Below are 18958 nucleotides of genomic sequence, written 5' to 3' on the forward strand. Positions count from 1 at the left end.
GTAAGCTTTCCCTCACATCCAAAAACACACTTTATTGGAGACATTCTTGAACAAATCCTATGCAGCGCTGGCTGCCGATGATTTCCTGTTGAAGCGCGTTGATGTGCGCGGTCTCGCTCTCCTCTGGTCGACGTGTGCGCGGGCGAGCTTTTCCGAGAGAAATGCTCATATAAGGAGTTCCACTCTCGTCTACGTCATTAGATCCACGATCGAAAAAAAACAGCCGAAACTTGTTCCAACCCGGAAGTAAGATTTTCGGCACAGAAATTCTCTGTTATTCGTCCAAAATATTTTTTTTAAACTTTGCCCATGTTTAGCATGAGAATCCATCTCTTTAACACTGTAAACAACTCTGAATACATGAAACACCATTGTACCCCCCCTTTAAAGGGAATGTGAGATGACTCTCTGATTGGTTTATTTCACGTTACGCCCAAACCACACCTATGAATAATGAAGCTACTTCAGACCAACCCCTTTTAGATTTGCGCCGGGCGCAAGAGTCATTTATCCCGCCGGGAAAATAGCAACAGCGCCCGAGACCCGCCCACAAAGTTACTTGCGCTTTGCGCTTGACACTTGAGTTTCAGGTCGTTAAAATAGGGCCCATAATGTTTTTGTCAAATTTATGACTTCAAAACTTTACACAAACTTTTCTACAGTTACTTTAAAATGTGTCAAACTTCTTTCATCTCAGATTTGATGTACTTATGTACACATTCATGCAGTTAAGTTATGTTTTGGGGCTGCATTGCTGCACAGGGTGCCTTGAATCTGTGCAGGGCACAATGATGTGTCAAGACTATCTAGGCATTCTGGAGCGAAATGTACTGCCGAGCGTCAGAAATCTCTGTCTCAGTTGCACCTCATGGGTTCTCCAACAGGATAGCGATCCAAAACATACAACTAAAAGCACCCAAGAATGGCTGAGAACAAAACACTGAACAGTTCTGAATTGGCCTTCCATAAGCCCGAATCTGAATTCCATTGAACATCTATGATAAGAGCTGAAACATGCAGTCTGGAGAAGGCACCCATCAAATCTGAGACAGCTGGAGCAGTTTGCTCATGAAGAATGTGCCAAAATACCTGTTAACAGGTGCAGAAGTCTCATTGGGAACTACAGAAATTGCTTGTTTGCAGTGATTGCCTCTAAAGGTGGTGCGACAAAATATTAGGTTAAGGGTCCCAACATTTTTGTCCAACCCATTTTCATTTTTTTAAATTAAAATATTCAAATCAAAATTCTAAAGCAAATCTTTTTTTAATTAAACCTGGATTAAACAATGATGGATTCTATTTACTTTTGTCAATTTCAATTTATTTCAGAGAAAATTGTGGGTTCTTTTCTTCATGGAAGTGTACCAACAAATCTGTCCATATACATATATGATAAACTATAAACTATATTCTCAAATTAGAACGTATTGAAATAAAAATAATGGCGATATATATATATATATACATATATATACATATATATATATACATATATATATATACATATATATACATATATATATATACATATATATACATATATATATATACAGTACCAGTCAAAAGTTTGGAAACACTACTATTTTTAATGTTTTTGAAAGAAGTCTCTTATGCTCATCAAGCCTGCAGTTAAAAAAAAAACCGTAATATTATGAAATATTATTACAATTTAAAATAATGGTTCTCTTTTTTAATATACTGTACTTTAAAATGTAATTTATTTTTGTGATGCAAAGCTGAATTTTCATCAGCAAGTACTCCAGTCTTTGGTGTCTTATGATCCTTCAGAAATCATTCTAATATGCTGATTTATGATCAATGTTGGAAACAGTTGTGCTGCTTAATATTTTTTTTATAACCTGAGATACTTTTTTCAGGATTATTTGATGAATAAAAAGTTAAAAAAGAACTGTATTTATTTAGAATAGAAATCTTTTGTAACAATATACACTACCGTTCAAAAGTTTGGGAACAATAACTATTTTTTTTTAAGAAATTAGTACTTTAATTCAACAAGGATGCGTTAAATTGATAAAAGGTGATGGTAACGATTTATATTGTTAGAAATGTTTTTATTTTGAATAAATGCTGTTTTTATGAATAAATGCTGTTAACGTTTTACTCATCAATGAATCCTGAAAAAAGTATTCCAAAAAAATATATTAAACAGCACAACTGTTTCCATCATTGATAATAACTGAGTATCAAATCATCATATTAGAATGATTTCTGAAGGATCATAAGACACCAAAGACTGGAGTACTTGCTGATGAAAATTCAGCTTTGCATCACAAAAATAAATTACATTTTAAAGTATATTAAAAAAGAGAACCATTATTTTAAATTGTAATAATATTTCATAATATTACTGTTTTTTTGTTTTTTGTTTTTAACTGCAGGCTTGATGAGCATAAGAGACTTCTTTCAAAAGCATTAAAAATAGTAATGTTTCCAAACTTTTGACTGGTACTGTATATATATATATATATATATATATATATATATGTACCGCCAATATTTTTATTTGATTTATTTTTATTTCAATACGTTTCACAAGAAAGGACAAACATTCTAATTTGAGAATATAGTTTATGGAGCTTAACATTAAAGGGAAAGATTTGACTTACCTCAGACTGCTTCTTCTGCTGCTCTTCTACCTGATGTGGATTGGCAGGAAGTTGACTGATTTTAAATCTGTTACGGCCCCGTAATTAAGAGGATCATCTGGAATGAAAAAACAAAACAAAAAAAACATGCTGTCATCAGTACATCTTTTACATTTTCTTGTGACATTTAGATTTTAGATTATAGGGTATACACGTCTGATTGTCTGTATCCCTTGAGCAAACACAAAGGGTGGAGGTGGAGGAGGAAGAGGAAGAGGAAGTGGAGGAGGGGGTGTAGGAGGAGGTGGAGGATGAAGAGGAGGAGGGGGAGGATGAGGAGGAGAAAGAAAAGAAAGAGGAGGAGGGGTGGAGGAGGTGGAGGTGGAGGAGGAAGAGGAGGAGGAAGGGTGGAGGAGGAGAAGATGGAGGAAGAGGAAGAAGAGGAGAAGGGGGAGAGGAAGAAGAGGAGGAGGGGCTGGAGGAGGAGGAAGGTGGATGAGGAGGTGAGGAGGAGGAGGAGGTGGAGTAGGAGGAGGAGGGGTGGAGGAGGAAGAGGGTACAGGAGAAAAACAGGTACAGTAGATGTACTTCAGACTGCTCTGTAACTTTTGAGAGCTGTACTTTGTGCTGTTACAACACATACAAGTACCGTAGCTGCATCAAATTGCCTCACATACAGATAGAGTTTTCTGATTGCTTCCATTTTGTGAAAAGGATGTGTTACAGTTACAGTAATCTGTACTTCTATTTTTCTAGGACACAGAGATGATGAAATGGAAGAAGCCTGCCAAATATTTCAGTTCAAATTATTATTATTATTATTATTATTATTATTATTATTATTATTATTAGTTGATGTGTGCCAGCAGGGAACAGGCATGCAAGAGGATTTTCCCACCGCTGCCTGGCTAGGGCCAATATATAGCCCTGTGACCCAGACCAAAGACGGGATTGCTGAGGCGGAATCATTTGTGCGTGTGTGTGTGTGTGTGTGTGTGTGTTGTACTGTGTAGTACATGAATGAATAAAAATGCATATGGGGCGCTAGCAACATAACTTTTTCGCACTAGTATGTAAGACTATGTTGTAGTGTGTGTGTTTGTGAGGGCTTGTGTGTGATGTCTGAGGTGATGCTGATGTTTTTCAGCAATAGTGAATTGTTTTGATGATGTTTGGGGAACTGGGTGAGAAGTTATGGATTTGTGTTTATCGTTTTGAGAATACGAGGCATAGTTTCAAGAAATGCGTTTAAGCAATCGAGAAAAACAAAATGCACATGGATTTAATTCCCCTGTACCTGCCACTGTACTGCTCCAAGTAAGAGCTAAAAGCAGGAAAGAGTGACTAAATGACTGAATGTGTTTTACCATAAACACAATTTATTTGTTTTATTTTTTTTTGAAAGGTAACCAGCACTAAAACAAATGGTTGTGAAAGTCTGTATGTGCTGGAAGCTGTTTTCACTTTTGTTTTTAAATCATGTCAAAATATTGAAAAGAAGTTAGACAATATAAAATATTTTTTCCAATTTGTATCCACTTATTAAGATGCTTAAAAGTTTCATTAAATATATCTAAATGTTTCAGTTTATTTTACAGACAGAAATAAACTGTTATCAGAAGAGAAATGGTGTGTGAGGGTTGTGTATACCGCAGAAGTAGGGGTTGGGTTAAGTTAGGATATAAAATATCAGTAGCTCAGTGTAAAACTACTTTGGAGTACTTACGACTTTGGAGAGCCTACACACTGATGTAAAAAAAGATTGTGTGTGAAAGTACGTGTGAACTCGCATGCATGCGTGTGTGTGTTGTGTAATTATATGCTTGAAAAACAAAAAGAAATTTCCCCTTCTTGTTGAGTAACATCACTTACATGTACTTATTTCCAAAGAAACATCCATCCTTCATATTCTTTCCAAAAAAAAAAAAAAAAAAAAAAAAAACTTCCACGTCACCAACATATGAATGGAAACTTATTCTTGACAAACCTGGGGCCTGTTTCAGAAAGGAGGTTCAACCAACTCTGAGTTAAAACTTGAACTCTGAGTTGACTTACCCTGAGATGGGAAACTGAGTTTTCAGTTACAGAACAGCTGAAATGAGTTAGTTCAATCAACTCTGAGTTGACTCACTCTGAGTTAAGCACGTGCACCACAACTATAAAAAGCCATTATCAATGGAGCACAGATATTATGAGTCACCATGGCAACAGCGCCAGACAAAAAGGTCTGCATATTTCTCACCAGTACGAACATTATTACTGTAATTTTACAGTATTAGAACATGTCATTTAATCAAAGGGATTACTCTTAATTCTTCTGTAATTTAAAGTAAAATCTGATGTAATTGCATTAGACTATAGAACAATTCTGTATATTTAACATACATTTTTAAAAGGTATATTTTTAATGTAACCTTCTCCCTATACACACTTTGGTCAATTCATGAATAATTCATGCAATTGTATATTGTTTATTTGAAAGCATTAAAAGTGCAGTTTCTTGTCTCTCCTTGTAACGTTATTGTTCAAGTTTTTAAGGTTGATATGGGATTTAGTAATAAGTAGACCAATGCTTTCTAAAGATAGTCATTATTACATTAATCTAATTACACGGTTGAAGATGTCATTTGTAGTTAGTAATACAAGTAACTTACCCAACTGTTATAATATCAGAGGTGAAACTGGAAGAACAGTATGTAAACCTAATTTTAATTTTCATGTTTGTGCAATCCTGCTGACATTAACGCGTTAATTTCGATTAATTAATCTGAGAAAAAATAACACGTTAAAAAAAATAACGCAGATTAATCCATTCCATATTGACCTTTGAACCTGGAGCCGTTCTAGCCACCATTCGACTGTAAAATGAAGGAGGGAGACGAGAACGCGCTGGCGCTGCCTGGATCATTGATGGGAACATTTACTTATAAAAAAACAGCCGGCATTTCAACGTTGATTCACCGGTGAACGTAAGCGACCAAGGTCGAATCAATGTTGGATTATGTTTCGATTGTGCAAAACGAATCAACGTTGAATTCGTGACGTTGTTTCACTGTTGATGTCGTGACGTTGTTTCATTGTTGATTTTGTGACGTTGTTTCACCGTCTCTTCTTTCAATATGGATGAATAAAGATTGTATGTGGACGTACGTTGAATTATGCTTCGGTTTTGCAAATTGAATCAACGTTGATATCGTGACGTTGTTTCACCGTCTTACCTTTCATCATGGGATAATGAGTCATGACAATGCTGACTGAATTTGTGATTAACTGTACACTAAAATATTGTTAACTGTCAAATTACTTGCAGCAATGGCTTAATTAAACACAATTAATAAAAATATAACACATGCTCAAGATTGTAAAACAAGTTTTATTCTGAAAAAACAAAAGTCTAAAAATACTTTATAAAACAGATGAAAAACATCTCAAACTTTAAATTGTAGCATTTTCGAAGTAATGTTAAAAACCTGTAAAGCAAGTGTAAATAATGTTTATAATTTAATGTTTAATATTAAATGTATAATTTAATAATGTTCAATAATTTAATAATGTTTAATTGTATTGTATTGATTATTTGCTAGGCACAATTATTTCAATGCTCACCCTTTGAACATTTGAACATTATTTCAATAACATGTTCAACACAATTATTTTTAATTGATTGACAGCCCTAATTTATATTTGATTAAAATGCGATTAATTTTGATTAATTAATTACAAAGCCTCTAATTAATTAGATTAATTTTTTTAATGGAGTCCCGGCCCTAATAAAAACATAATTCAATCAAGTAAGGCATGAGCACATCATGGGTGTAGGCTACCTGACTTTACAAACATTTGACATATTAAATAACTAAATAAGATCCAGTGTCTAGCAGTGCAGCAGCATTTTTGGCTGAGGGAATTCCTGGAGGGACTTCAGATCCGGTCATTCCCGAAGATTCAAGGGCCTTCATAAAATGTAAGAGGTTTACATATGTGTTATTTTTTATATAGGCTATTTTTGATATTTCCATTTATTTTACTCTGGGTTGGGTTTTTTGTTGGTCCCAATAGATTCTGATGGTAATATCTGTCTTTTGGAGCCTCCTGTCCCAACAGAAGCCCAGGCAGTTGTAAGTAGCCACTCAATACACCAGAAATTATGACAAATAGTGTTATAAAGTGTACTCAACCAAATGCTCATCTTCACAGGACGATGGGGATAAAGAGTTTCTGCTGCCACAGAGAGGCCTACAGAGGTAATGTTAATATTATGTGTCTACACATTCAGATTTTTTCACATTTTTATGTGGAGTAGCCTAGAATCAAAGTTTAAATCTAAGTATAAACAGGTATTCTTATCTCTCCCCCGCCCCCAGAGTGTGGAAGAACAGCAGGAGGACGGTCCAGCAACTTCTGGTGCACAGATCAACACAGTTCAGTGATTTCCAGTAAATGCCACAGTTTAATTCTGTAGAATTTGTTTAGAACTACATTATGTAACTCTAATCTACTACTGTATTTTCAGTTGCCAGTTAAGGAGTTATATAGACTTCATCTTATTAAAAAAAATAGAAAAAAAACTGCAGTAAAAATAGCAATATTTTATTTATTAATAAAAGATTAATTTGATTAATAAAAATGTACTGAAAGAATGAATGAGGTGTTTAAACACTACTTCCTCTTTAAAAAATGGGAGGAGACCGAAATAAACTCTGGGTTTACCGAAGAAAACCTGCTCCTGACCAGGTTAGGTTCACAGAGTAAGTTACCATGGTAACTGACTCTGAGTATAAGTTACCTCTCTTTCAGAAACAGGCTTGACTTACTCTGCTTTCTCAGGTTTAACATACCTCCCATTCTGAAACAGAAAACCCAGAGTTTCCCTCATTTCAGGGTTAACATAGTCAGAGTTTTCACTTAACCTCCTTTCTGAAACAGGCCCCTGAACTATACGTCATACAAAATGTTTACAACTATCTTTATTCCATGGACAAATTTAAATTGCCTTTCAAAAAGGCAATTCATTAAAGCATCATGAACAAACTGATAGTAAGGTTAACTTTTGAGCTTGACTATTGGCCCAACGACCTGGAACATTGACATCAGTGAGCTCTTGAGGTCACACTACATACTCTATAAATATATATGAATGATTCTATTTTGTTCTATTTTCATTTATATAATTAAACAACTCTGTTTTGTCTATTTTGAAAAATTATATTAATAACATATGCAAAATGTAATCCTAAATCCTTGCTTTATTTCGTATAGAACCATGAATATGCAAATTTGCCCCTTCGTCCACTCACTCACACCATGCTAAGAATAGACTACCTAATCCACTCGGTCAATGTTGTGAGATTGTCTTTTGTCCATGTTAAGTTACCGTAGTTTGGGTATGCTAACCACTAGAGGGCACTGTATGATTATTATTGAGAGAGTCCAACAGATGGCTTAGGCTGCTCTGTGTTGTAGTAAAATAAAAGAACGCTCTTGAATAAAATACAACGAGCCGTGTCTTACCTGATATCATGACATGGTGTCAGAATTAAGTACTTCACGCCGACATTAAGGGCAAAATGGCAAAGTTTGGACCTCCCGAGCCGTTCGATTTCTCGCAGCCAGCGGAGTGGCTTACATGGCGGCAGAGATTCTCCCGGTTTAGAGTCGCATCGAAACTGGACAAAGAGAGCAGCGAAGTGCAGGTGAACTCGCTCTTGTACTCGATGGGGAGAGATGCCGAACCTATGTACGGCTCGTTTGTGTTTCCTGCGGCAACCGAGGCCATGCCACATCCAGAGTATGAGTTTAATCTAGTGATGCAGAAGTTTGACAAACACTTTGTCCCGAAAAGAAACGTTTTCGCCTGTTTTCATAAGCGGAACCAAAGGGCCGGTGAGACAGTCGAAGCTTTCGTGCGGAGCCTGTACGAGCTCGCGCAGCACTGCGAGTTCGGTGCGGGGAAGGACGAGCAGATCCGGGACCGGATCGTCATCGGAATAATGGACAAAGATGTTTCGCAAAAACTCCAGCTAGAGGCGGACCTGACTCTGGAGAGAGCCATCCAGCTTGCACGGCAAAGTGAACAAGTGAAACAACAAAGTGCAGAGCGCGCGGAAACTACAGTGAATGAGGTGAGACGTAAACAGTACAATAGCACAAGGAGGAGCTATGATAAACCACGGCAGGGACAAGGACAGAAATACAGCGAGAACAAACTGAACTGTCAGAGATGCAACAGGATGCATGATAAAAAGGAAAGCTGTCCAGCCCGTAATAAAAGGTGCAGAAAGTGCAATAAAATCGGACATTTTGAGGCCGTGTGTAAATCCAAGATGCTGAAAGAAGTCAGAGCAGAGGCCGTTATGGATTCAGACGAGGATTCATTTTTTATTGGAGAACTATTCCTGAGAGCAACCACAAAGTCAAAGCCAAACATCATTGAGGAGTCAAACCCCGATACTGACTGGGATGTAGAGCTACTTGTGAATGGCAGTCCGGTGGATTTTAAAATCGACACAGGTGCTGATACCACCGTTATGACTGAAGAGGCTTTCAGTAAACTTCGTCAAAAACCAAAACTGAACAAGTCCAGGCCAACAGTGTACAGCCCAGGCGGGAAAGTCCGATGCGTGGGTAAGTTCCTTGCCACCACTACATACAAAGGTCAGAAATACCAATACTGGATTACAGTTGTAAAAGGACAGTATGTTAGTAACTTGTTGGGCAAGGCAGTGGCAAAGCACATGGGGCTAGTAGCAAGAGTCAATGCTATCACTAGTGACTTAACAAGCGATGTGTTCGGGGAAATAGGACTACTGAACTGTGAGCCTGTTAAGATCGAGCTGACCGAGGAAGCAGTCCCGTACAGCGTCAACACGCCACGCAGAGTTCCGTTTCCGCTCCTTCCAAAAGTAGAGAAAGAGCTAAAGCGTATGCTGAGCCTCGAGATCATTGAGGAAGTTACAGAGCCGACAGACTGGTGTGCCCCAATGGTGCGTGCTCCAAAACGCAACAAGGACGAGGTCAGAGTGTGTGTGGATTTGAAACGCTTGAACAAGGGAGTGAAGCGTGAACGTTATATTTTGCCCACACTGGATGATATAACACCTAAGCTGGCAGGAGCCAAAGTTTTCTCCACTCTGGATGCTTCTAGTGGGTTCTGGCAAATTCCATTGGACCCCAGCTGCCAAAAATTGACAACCTTCATTACCCCAATGGGCCGGTTTTGCTTTAAACGTCTGCCATTTGGCATTACATCAGCGCCTGAGATTTTCCAGCGGCTGATGACCGACCTGCTCAAAGGCCTAGAAGGGACTGTCGTTGTAATGGATGATATCCTGGTTTACGGATCTACAAAAGAGGAACATGACCGCCATCTCGACGCGGTGTTGCGGACGGTTAAGGCGTCCGGTCTCAAGCTCAACAGGGCCAAGTGTCACTTTGGAAAGACTGAACTGCAGTTCTTTGGACACATCATTAGTGCGGATGGTGTGAAGCCTGATGAGAGCAAAGTGGAGGCTATCGCTCAGATGTCCAGCCCCTCCAACGTGGAGCAGCTGCGGCAGGTGCTTGGGTTGGTTAACTATGTTGGAAAATTCCTGCCAGGCCTGTCTTCGGTGTTGCATCCACTCACTAACCTGCTCAAGAGAGAGACTGCGTGGGTTTGGGGTGAGCCTCAGGAGCAAGCATTTAACAAAGCAAAAGTAATGCTCATGGCTGCACCAGCTCTTAGTTATTACGTCGCCAACAAACCAACAGTGGTCAGTGCCGACGCCAGCAGTTATGGCCTTGGTGCTGCCCTGTTGCAAGACCACGATGGAGAGTTGCGGCCCGTTGCCTTTTGCTCGCGCACACTCACTGATGCGGAGAAGAGGTATTCGCAGATCGAAAAGGAGTGTCTGGCATCTGTCTGGGCTTGTGAACGTTTCGCCCGCTACATCCAAGGTATGGGCCGAGTCCGTTTACAAACTGACCACAAGCCACTGGTGCCATTGATCAACTCATACGATCTGGACAAAACGCCACTACGATGCCAGAGACTGCTTATGCGCCTCATGCGATTCAATGTCACTGCTGAACATGTTCCCGGTAAGCAGCTAGTAGTTGCAGATACACTCTCCAGACATCCACTGAAAGACAGTTACGTGCCTGAAACAGAAACGCAAGTAAAGGCATATGCGAACACTATGGTGGCTAGCAAACCAATCAAGTCATCCAAGCTCGAGGAAATTCGCAAAGTCACACAAAGCGATGCCGAACTTCAAAAAGTAATCACATTCATCCGAAAAGGGTGGCCTCGCAAAATGATGGAGGGCTCACCACTGCGTGGATACTATGCAGCCAGAAGTCACTTCAGTCAGGAGTCGGACAGTCTGGTCCTATATCACGACCGCATAGTAGTTCCAGCAGTACTCAGAGCTGGGGTCCTGGACCAACTGCAAAAAGGTCACCAGGGCCTCACCAAATGTCGGGAGCGAGCCAAGTTGACAGTTTGGTGGCCAAACATCGGAGCTCAGATCACAAACAAAGTGAAATTATGTGATTTTTGCAGAGAGTACAAACCTACACAAAGACGTGAACCACTGGTAACCACTCCCCTGCCCAGTGGCCCATGGCAAAGGATTGCCGTTGACCTGTTCGAGTTAGAGGGTAAGACTTATCTTGTTGCTGTCGATTATTTCTCTAGAGACATTGAGATTGCTTCCCTCACCACCATTACCAGCAAGCAGGTTATTAACAAGCTCAAGCACATTTTTGTGAGATGGGGCATCCCGCTAGAACTGGTCAGTGACAACGGGACACAGTTCACATCAGCCGAGTTCCAAGATTTCAAACAGAGGTATGGTTTCACTCACATTACCTCCAGCCCACATTATCCACAGTCGAACGGAGCTGCAGAAAGGGCTGTTCGGACCGCCAAGTACATCCTCAAACAGCCGGACCCCTGCTTAGCCCTTATGGGTTATCGCTCTACACCAATCGCAGCAACAGGTGCAAGTCCAGCACAGCTCATGACTGGTAGACGAATCCGTACTACTGTTCCGGTTCTGGAAAAGACATTGCTGCCACGTCCATTCGACCCGGATCATGTCTACATGAAGGACGCAACAGCAAAAGGTTCATACAGATTCTACTACAACCGCAGGCATTCGGCACGCGCGCTCCCTGAACTTCACCCTGGTCAAACTGTTAGAGTGAAGCTCGATGGGGAGAAGGGATGGACAACACCTGCCAGGGTCATCAGTAAGTCCAAGGAGCTGAGATCCTACCTCGTGGAGATGGCCAATGGAAACGTGACCCGTCGGAACAGGCGTCACCTCCAGACTGTTCCTGAGACCGAACCTCCTGCGGAACAGCAATGTGCTCAGCCTACAGCGTCTCAGCAGGACAGCAGTTCCCTACCGACAGACGTGACTGCGCCGCCGGAATCACCAGTGAGCAAGCTACCAGCAGGCCCTTCCGCAGGGTCTCCCCTTCCACCATCGACTCCTGTGAGAAGAACTTCCAGGGGCCGTGAGATAAAGGTGCCTCTTAGGTTTCAAGACTGATGATGTTCAAAAGGGCAGAATAATCCCTTTCAGGACTGAGGGCAGTCTACCCCTGTGACGTCCTGCACCGTTCTGAGACTATTTGCTAAGACGTAATGGAAAAAAAAGTGTTATTTGATAACAAAGTTGTTGCATTTATTTTTGTTATATGGTTTAAGAAAATTTAAGATTTAATTAATATTGCAAAATGCAGATGTTTGGGATCTTGTTATTGCTAACTTCTAAAAGGGGGAGATGTGAGATTGTCTTTTGTCCATGTTAAGTTACCGTAGTTTGGGTATGCTAACCACTAGAGGGCACTGTATGATTATTATTGAGAGAGTCCAACAGATGGCTTAGGCTGCTCTGTGTTGTAGTAAAATAAAAGAACGCTCTTGAATAAAATACAACGAGCCGTGTCTTACCTGATATCATGACAGTCAACATCACTGTAAACGCTGCATGATGGTATTTGTATGAATTCCCTATACAGCGTCGGACACATAACGGCAATTAATATGATTAGCCTTTTGCTTTATGTTATCAAACAGCTAATAATGTTTTGCTAATGTTACACAACCATGTTCCCGTTCGCCATGTCAGTCTTCTGAATCATCAGAACAGCTTTGAACAAGTATAGTTAATCATAACATCGTAATATAGGCTACATCATGTACATAAGTCACCCGCTATTTTGCTAAACTACACAATTTTTCATAAAAAACAGAAAAATATATATCGGGATAACTAGGCTTGAGACTCCCCTGCTTTGCATCATAGTTAATGATATGCTAAAGTTCGCCTGCACGTTGGCTAGATTGGTTACAAGGTAGTTTGTGTCGTAAGAAAAACCAGCGATTTCAAACTGCGTTTTTTTTTGTTTTTTTTTTAAGTCTTTTTTTCACTGCAGTTTTAAGGAGAAAATACTCAGCAATAGTGTTGACTTATGCATTTGCACATGGTTTGTCTTAAAGCATAAACATAAAACCGGGTTTCTACCAAATTTTTCCCCCTCTTCATTTCTGTCACCTGATGGAGTTAAGCCACTATCGAATTCTCCTTCCTGTTGAGCGACATTCCTTTTCAAAACACACTTGATAGTGATCGTGTTGACATAGAAATCTGAGTCTGAGGTGGTGTTTGTGCCACGACTGTCAGTCTCACGTAAAGCGCTGATGACATGTGATGTCTGTGCGCGGAGTTATGGAAGTTCATAAGTTGACAGGCAGGTAGGACATTGTCTCATTCCATTTGTGAATGTGATGATTGGATGAAAAGGTTTTGGTCCTGAGAATTCCACAGAAGATATATATTTAGACCACTTTTATTATTAATTTATATCAGGATATGAAGAGAGTTTCAAGCAGTATAACAAAAAGTGTTTATAAAACAAATAGCCTACCCTACCTTTAAGCAATATTGAAAAGAAGTGTAGACAAGCAAGAGAAATGCATGCTGCGTTTTTCCCAATAACTCGCCAACCAGGCTCTATACCCAAAGGAATCTGCAGGGGGGCTTATGCCCTTACAGATGCCAATGCACAGAGGGAGAGCAACTCAGGGGTGGTGTGGCGCAATGGATAAGACACATGCCTTTGGTGTGAGAGACCCGGGTTCGAATCCACTGTGAGACACCAATGTGTCCCTGAGCAAGACACTTAACCCCTAGTTGCTCCAGAGGCGTGCGACCTCTGACATATAGCAATTGTAAGTCGCTTTGGATAAAAGCGTCAGCTAAATGAATAAATGTAAATGTAAACTCATACCCTGGCTTGAGTAAACACACTTCTCCAAGAATGCTATAGTTAACACTTAAAGGGGCATTCCACCCATTTGAACATTGTTTTTTATTTAAAGTGGGTCATATATGTAGTCGAAATGTAAAATAAATTTTGAATTTGGTGCCTTCGTGACCGAGGAAAGACAAAAAATAACTTCAGGACGCATTTGTATGAAAGACAACAACTCCCACAATGCACCACATTGCACAGCTCCGCAAGCCACTCCCACTAATCCAGAAAGCGCATATCTGCTTATAAGAGAAATCACTCTTCCGTCTACAAGGCTAGCTACCACCAGAGCTTGAAATTCATTTCACACAAAATGTCTAGTTAGTTGGCGAACTCATTAGTGCATTACTCCTCGTTTGTATTTCTTTCGAAAAGGTGAATTATTGCATGGTACCTGGATGTTCAGTCAGAACATATGCGGTGCGAAACTAGGACAGTTCACAACACAAACGTCCGTGTCCTCGTCTGATTCAGAGATTTCGTCCAGGAGAAATTGTCATCATTGAAATTCTTTGCCGCAGACGGACTCTATCTCTGTGTTCGTAGTTGCATCTTACAGTCTATGAGTTGCATAGTGAGATCACTGGCGCCACCAGTCCGCCCTAACTCGAGCCAGTCCGGGCTCCTCGTCCGCGGCAGGCAGGTCTTCTGCCTCGGCTGCTCTTCGCTATAATGCGGCTTGTAAAGGTAGCCACAAACACCTGATTCAAGCATCAGACTTCCGAAATCCTCTTCTTCTATATCATATTGAGCACTCTCCTCCGCTATTGTCATAACTTTACATCTGTCTCCACAGCGCCTGTTAGCTTAGCTTCAAACAAGATGGAGGATATTGCTTTCAGTTTCAGAGAGTAAAGTCCCACCCACTGATCTGTAATAGGTCTGTAGCGTGAGCGGGTCCCGCCCCCTGGGAAAGATGAGGAACGAGTGTCTGTAGTCTCAACAGAAATCCCCCCCTCTTACACTTCCTCCTACAATGACGCAAAATGACGATTTTTGCGTCATTGTAGGAGGAAGTGTAAGAGGTAAATAACGGATTTCTCCCGTCTCAGGGGAAAATGAGAGAGTGTTGCACGACCATTCAATAGTATGACTGGGTTTCTAACAATGCAAAGCTTAATGCAAATGGGTGGAGTGTCCCTTTAAATCCAGCACTTAAACTATAGTATGCGACAAAGCAAACAGGACTGTTTTATTTCTTTTTCTAAAGATGACAACCTTATCTTTTACACTTTTCTTAACTCAGCTCTATGCTGCGTGGCAGATCGTAATTGTGACATGGTGACTGTCAATATTATTCTCTAGTTATGGTTCTAAAGAAGGTGAATGAATGAAATGAATAGGTTTACTTTCACTTATGAACTGGTTTAAACTTCTTCAGCTGACATCTGTTAACACAGTCTATGACAAACACCATGAATAGGGCTAAAAAGGAGAAGACAGAGAAGAAATAGTTACCAAAAATGGAAATTCTGTCATAATTTACTCATCCTCGTGTCATGACAAAACAGTCGTGGCTTTTCAATAAAATCAGGCTTTCAAGTAAAATTAATGCAAAAACACCATTAAATGTATGTTATCTATACAATCATTGCACTATATGGCTTTGTGTGAGATAAAAAAAATACATACATTTATGTTGTTATTCATTGAAAAATTTATTTATTTATGAATTATATTTTTTGCACCATGCTATTTGCATATAAGTTGTTGGAGGAAATAAAATCCTGTTGGTATGAGCTGTTGGAGGAAAATTAAATAACACAAATGAAAAAAAATATAAATTGTAAACTTTGACTGTGAAGATGAGGGAGCTACAATTCTCAAAATAATTAATAGCCTATATCATACACTACAGTTACAGTTATCTGCAGTGATGTCACAATCAAGCTGAATAGTGGGTAAAAAGCAAGTAAAATGGAACGCACCCTTGATCACTGAACTGAAATTGTGGATCGGATCAGTATGAATTGTTAATTAATAATTTAGACTAGTTAAACTGAATCATCGATTCATTTAAATGCTAAAAAAAAAAAAAAAACAATCACAATGGTCACATCGAAAAAATCTGATAAAAACACAAAGAAACCGAGTGCGGAAGATTTAAGCAAGTTTTAATCGTAATGTTTTTTTTTTACTTTGAATGTAAAAAAAGTCATATGCACCTATTTTAGAAAACATTTATGCTACTTTGTGCCCATTTTAATCGTTTAAATGAAAGCACATAATGTAAAACTGGGATTTTAAAACGAACAAGATTTTTTTTTTATTTCTTTTCCTGAAGGAGACTGAATTTACGGCTTTATCTTTTGCAGTTTTCTTAACTTCAGCTCTATGTTGCTTGGCAGACCGTAATTGACTAGCACCTGTTTTATCTGAAACAAAGATGGAGAGACAGATCAAACTAGCTATTATCTATTGGAACCATATTTTGTATACATATTTGTAATAAGTGTGACATACTTGCTGTAAAACACTGTCAATGTTTCCACTCTGTGTTAGATTTGAAAGCGAGGAAAGTTTCATTTTAAGTCCAATGACGTTGTCTAAAGGGAAACACACAGACAAACACATAAAATACTCATATTTGTTGATATTAATCATACAAAAACACATGACATGACATTTATATGAAATTTATCAAAACACTGGCTTGTTAAAAAAAAAAAAAAATCTATTATATATTTCTAGAAAGACAAGACTTCTTACTATTAGAGGTGTTGCGTCCCATATCCACCCTGAAGGCCCATCGACCGGGAACATGGACATTACTGGAGTTCTTGAGGTTTGAGATGAAGCTCCCGTTGTTTGATCCAGGAATCACAAAGAAGTCAATGGAGTTTACTGTGTCATAACCAGCCTGAAATTATGTAAAATCATTAATCATATAAATAGTGTATATATACAGTACATGTTATATATTTTAGTGAATAGTAACATTTTGTTCTCAACACAGAATACAAGCATCTTACCTCGACCTGAAGTCCTGTTACAGCAATGTCACCATAATTCATCAGAATAAATGAAAAATTACTGCCTGAAATTAAAACCACTTGAAATGAAGATTCCTGCAAAGATTGAAAAAAGATAAATCACTTTAGCACTGTTCATCTTTATATATATATATATATATATATATATATATATATATATATATATATATATAATTACAATTTTGTAATATTAAAATTATTTTTATGAGCATTATTGACTGACCTACTACTAATTCTGAAACTAAACTGAATTGTGGACTGAAAACATTCACATTTCAGAAGTACATCAACCTTACTGTGTTAGTGAAGGGAAAGTAAGCGACTTTATCCCACGTTGCAACAAAGACCCAAGAAGCGCTGAAGGTCAGATTTGGGAAATGATTGTTTATATCCTGAGTGGCGCGTGTGAGAACACTTCCACTAGTGTACTGATGATATGAAACCACACCTCTCGCACGGTTGTCAAGGTCGGTCCAGAGACCAGCAATTATATCTTGGCCTCCATTAGCAGGAAAGGAGTAGGGAAAAAACTGGTATGAAGCCTGGTTGAATGTGAGGTGTCCATTATTATTAACCTAAAACATGAGAATATCGTCAAAATCACAGTCACAGGATCACAGATGAGTTTATAAAGCATTCAACTCACAGTTAGACTTTGAATCAAAATGGATTAAAATCCTTACATAAATCTGCTGGTATGTGCGGCCAAAGAACAGAAATGGACTCAACAGTGGAATAACTGAGGAGCTTCCATCATCAACAGCAGCGTTTATTGTGTCTCCTGATGAGCCGAATGGGTAGAATATTTCTGGTGCTGTCAAGAGAGAGAGAGAAAAAAACAATTTTTTCTGACATTGTTTTCACACTGATTTATCCGATAGCGTCTGGCTGCAGACTTGAACTCTCAGTCACCCGTGCTTCCTCTGCAAGTGATATCACTTACTATAGGGTTAGGGTAGGATTAGGATTTGGTTGAGGGTTAGTTGCATGTAATTATGCATCATTTTCTGTTAAGTACAAACTACATAGTTTGAGAGTACAAGATCAAGTCAGCAGCCAGTCCCTTCACGATTTATGGGGCTCGTGTTTGAATCTGGCTGTGGTGGCCGACTCATGTGGCTGAGCCAGAAGTAAAGTAAAACAATTGAAAATGGGAGGAAAATCTCATTATAAAAAAATATATACAGTATGTTCTTTGCTTCCACGTCATGCATTAAAATTGCTAAATGCACACCTATGGATTGTCCCTTATATAATATAATACAAATAGAAAGACATAATTATGTCATGTATAATTTTTTTATTAGCTATTAATTATTATTAGTTCTTCAGAATTCTTTAAAATTTTGTATTAAGGTCATTTTCCATCATCTTTGGTCTTCTGACTGAAACGTTCCGTTTTGGGGTTACTTGCCATTTAAAGGGGACCTATTATGCCCCTGTTTTCAAGATGTAATATAAGTCTCAGGTGTCCCCAGAGTGTGTCAGTGAAGTTTCAGCTCAAAATGCCTCACAGATAATTTACTATACCATGTTGTAAATACCTATTTTTCCATGTGTCTTTAAATGCAAATGAGCTACTGCTCCCCGCACCCTTTCCAGGAAAGCGCTTCCTTCAACAGCTCCTGCCTGTATCGGATACTCTGACAAATACTAACAAAACGTCTGCTTGCTTTTGATTATCATCTATTGAGATCACACTCACAGATATTGAAGTTCTTCTTCTTCATGAACGTTTATTATCGGCATGTGTTTTAAAACTTTCTGAGCGCACACATCTGAAGCACACGCACAGAAAGCTGGCTGTCAGATGGTACGTCTCGTGAGTATTAAACTAACTTCCCTTTCATGTCTTATTATTGTGTTTAAACTCTCAAATACACACAAGGATATGTAAAAAACACAAAGTTCACAAACACGGTCGGTTATGTATGTGAACATAAAAAGCAGGGACAGAAATCGCATGTGTAGGCTATATTGGAGTAGGCATTTCCATTAAAAACAAAACTAATCTGCTGCGTTTCCAACGGCCAGTTGTATAAACATAAAGAC

The 18958-nt window shown here is 39.0% G+C and overlaps 1 protein-coding gene across 1 annotated transcript in view; it reads right to left on the reverse strand.

Annotated features, from left to right (window-relative positions):
* LOC307146505 (uncharacterized protein) overlaps positions 1 to 18958 on the reverse strand; it is a 122312-nt gene that overhangs the window by 91965 nt on the left and 11389 nt on the right. Inside the window, exons 10-11 of the mRNA XM_079850621.1 lie at positions 17590 to 17720; positions 17203 to 17481 (exon numbers count right to left, since the gene is read on the reverse strand). Coding sequence (XP_079706747.1) covers positions 17203 to 17481; positions 17590 to 17720 — 410 coding nt within the window. The remainder of the gene's footprint in view (positions 1 to 17202; positions 17482 to 17589; positions 17721 to 18958) is intronic.

The sequence above is a fragment of the Squalius cephalus genome (assembly GCF_949319135.1).
Source record: "Squalius cephalus genome assembly, chromosome: 19".
Lineage (NCBI taxonomy): Eukaryota > Metazoa > Chordata > Actinopteri > Cypriniformes > Leuciscidae > Squalius > Squalius cephalus.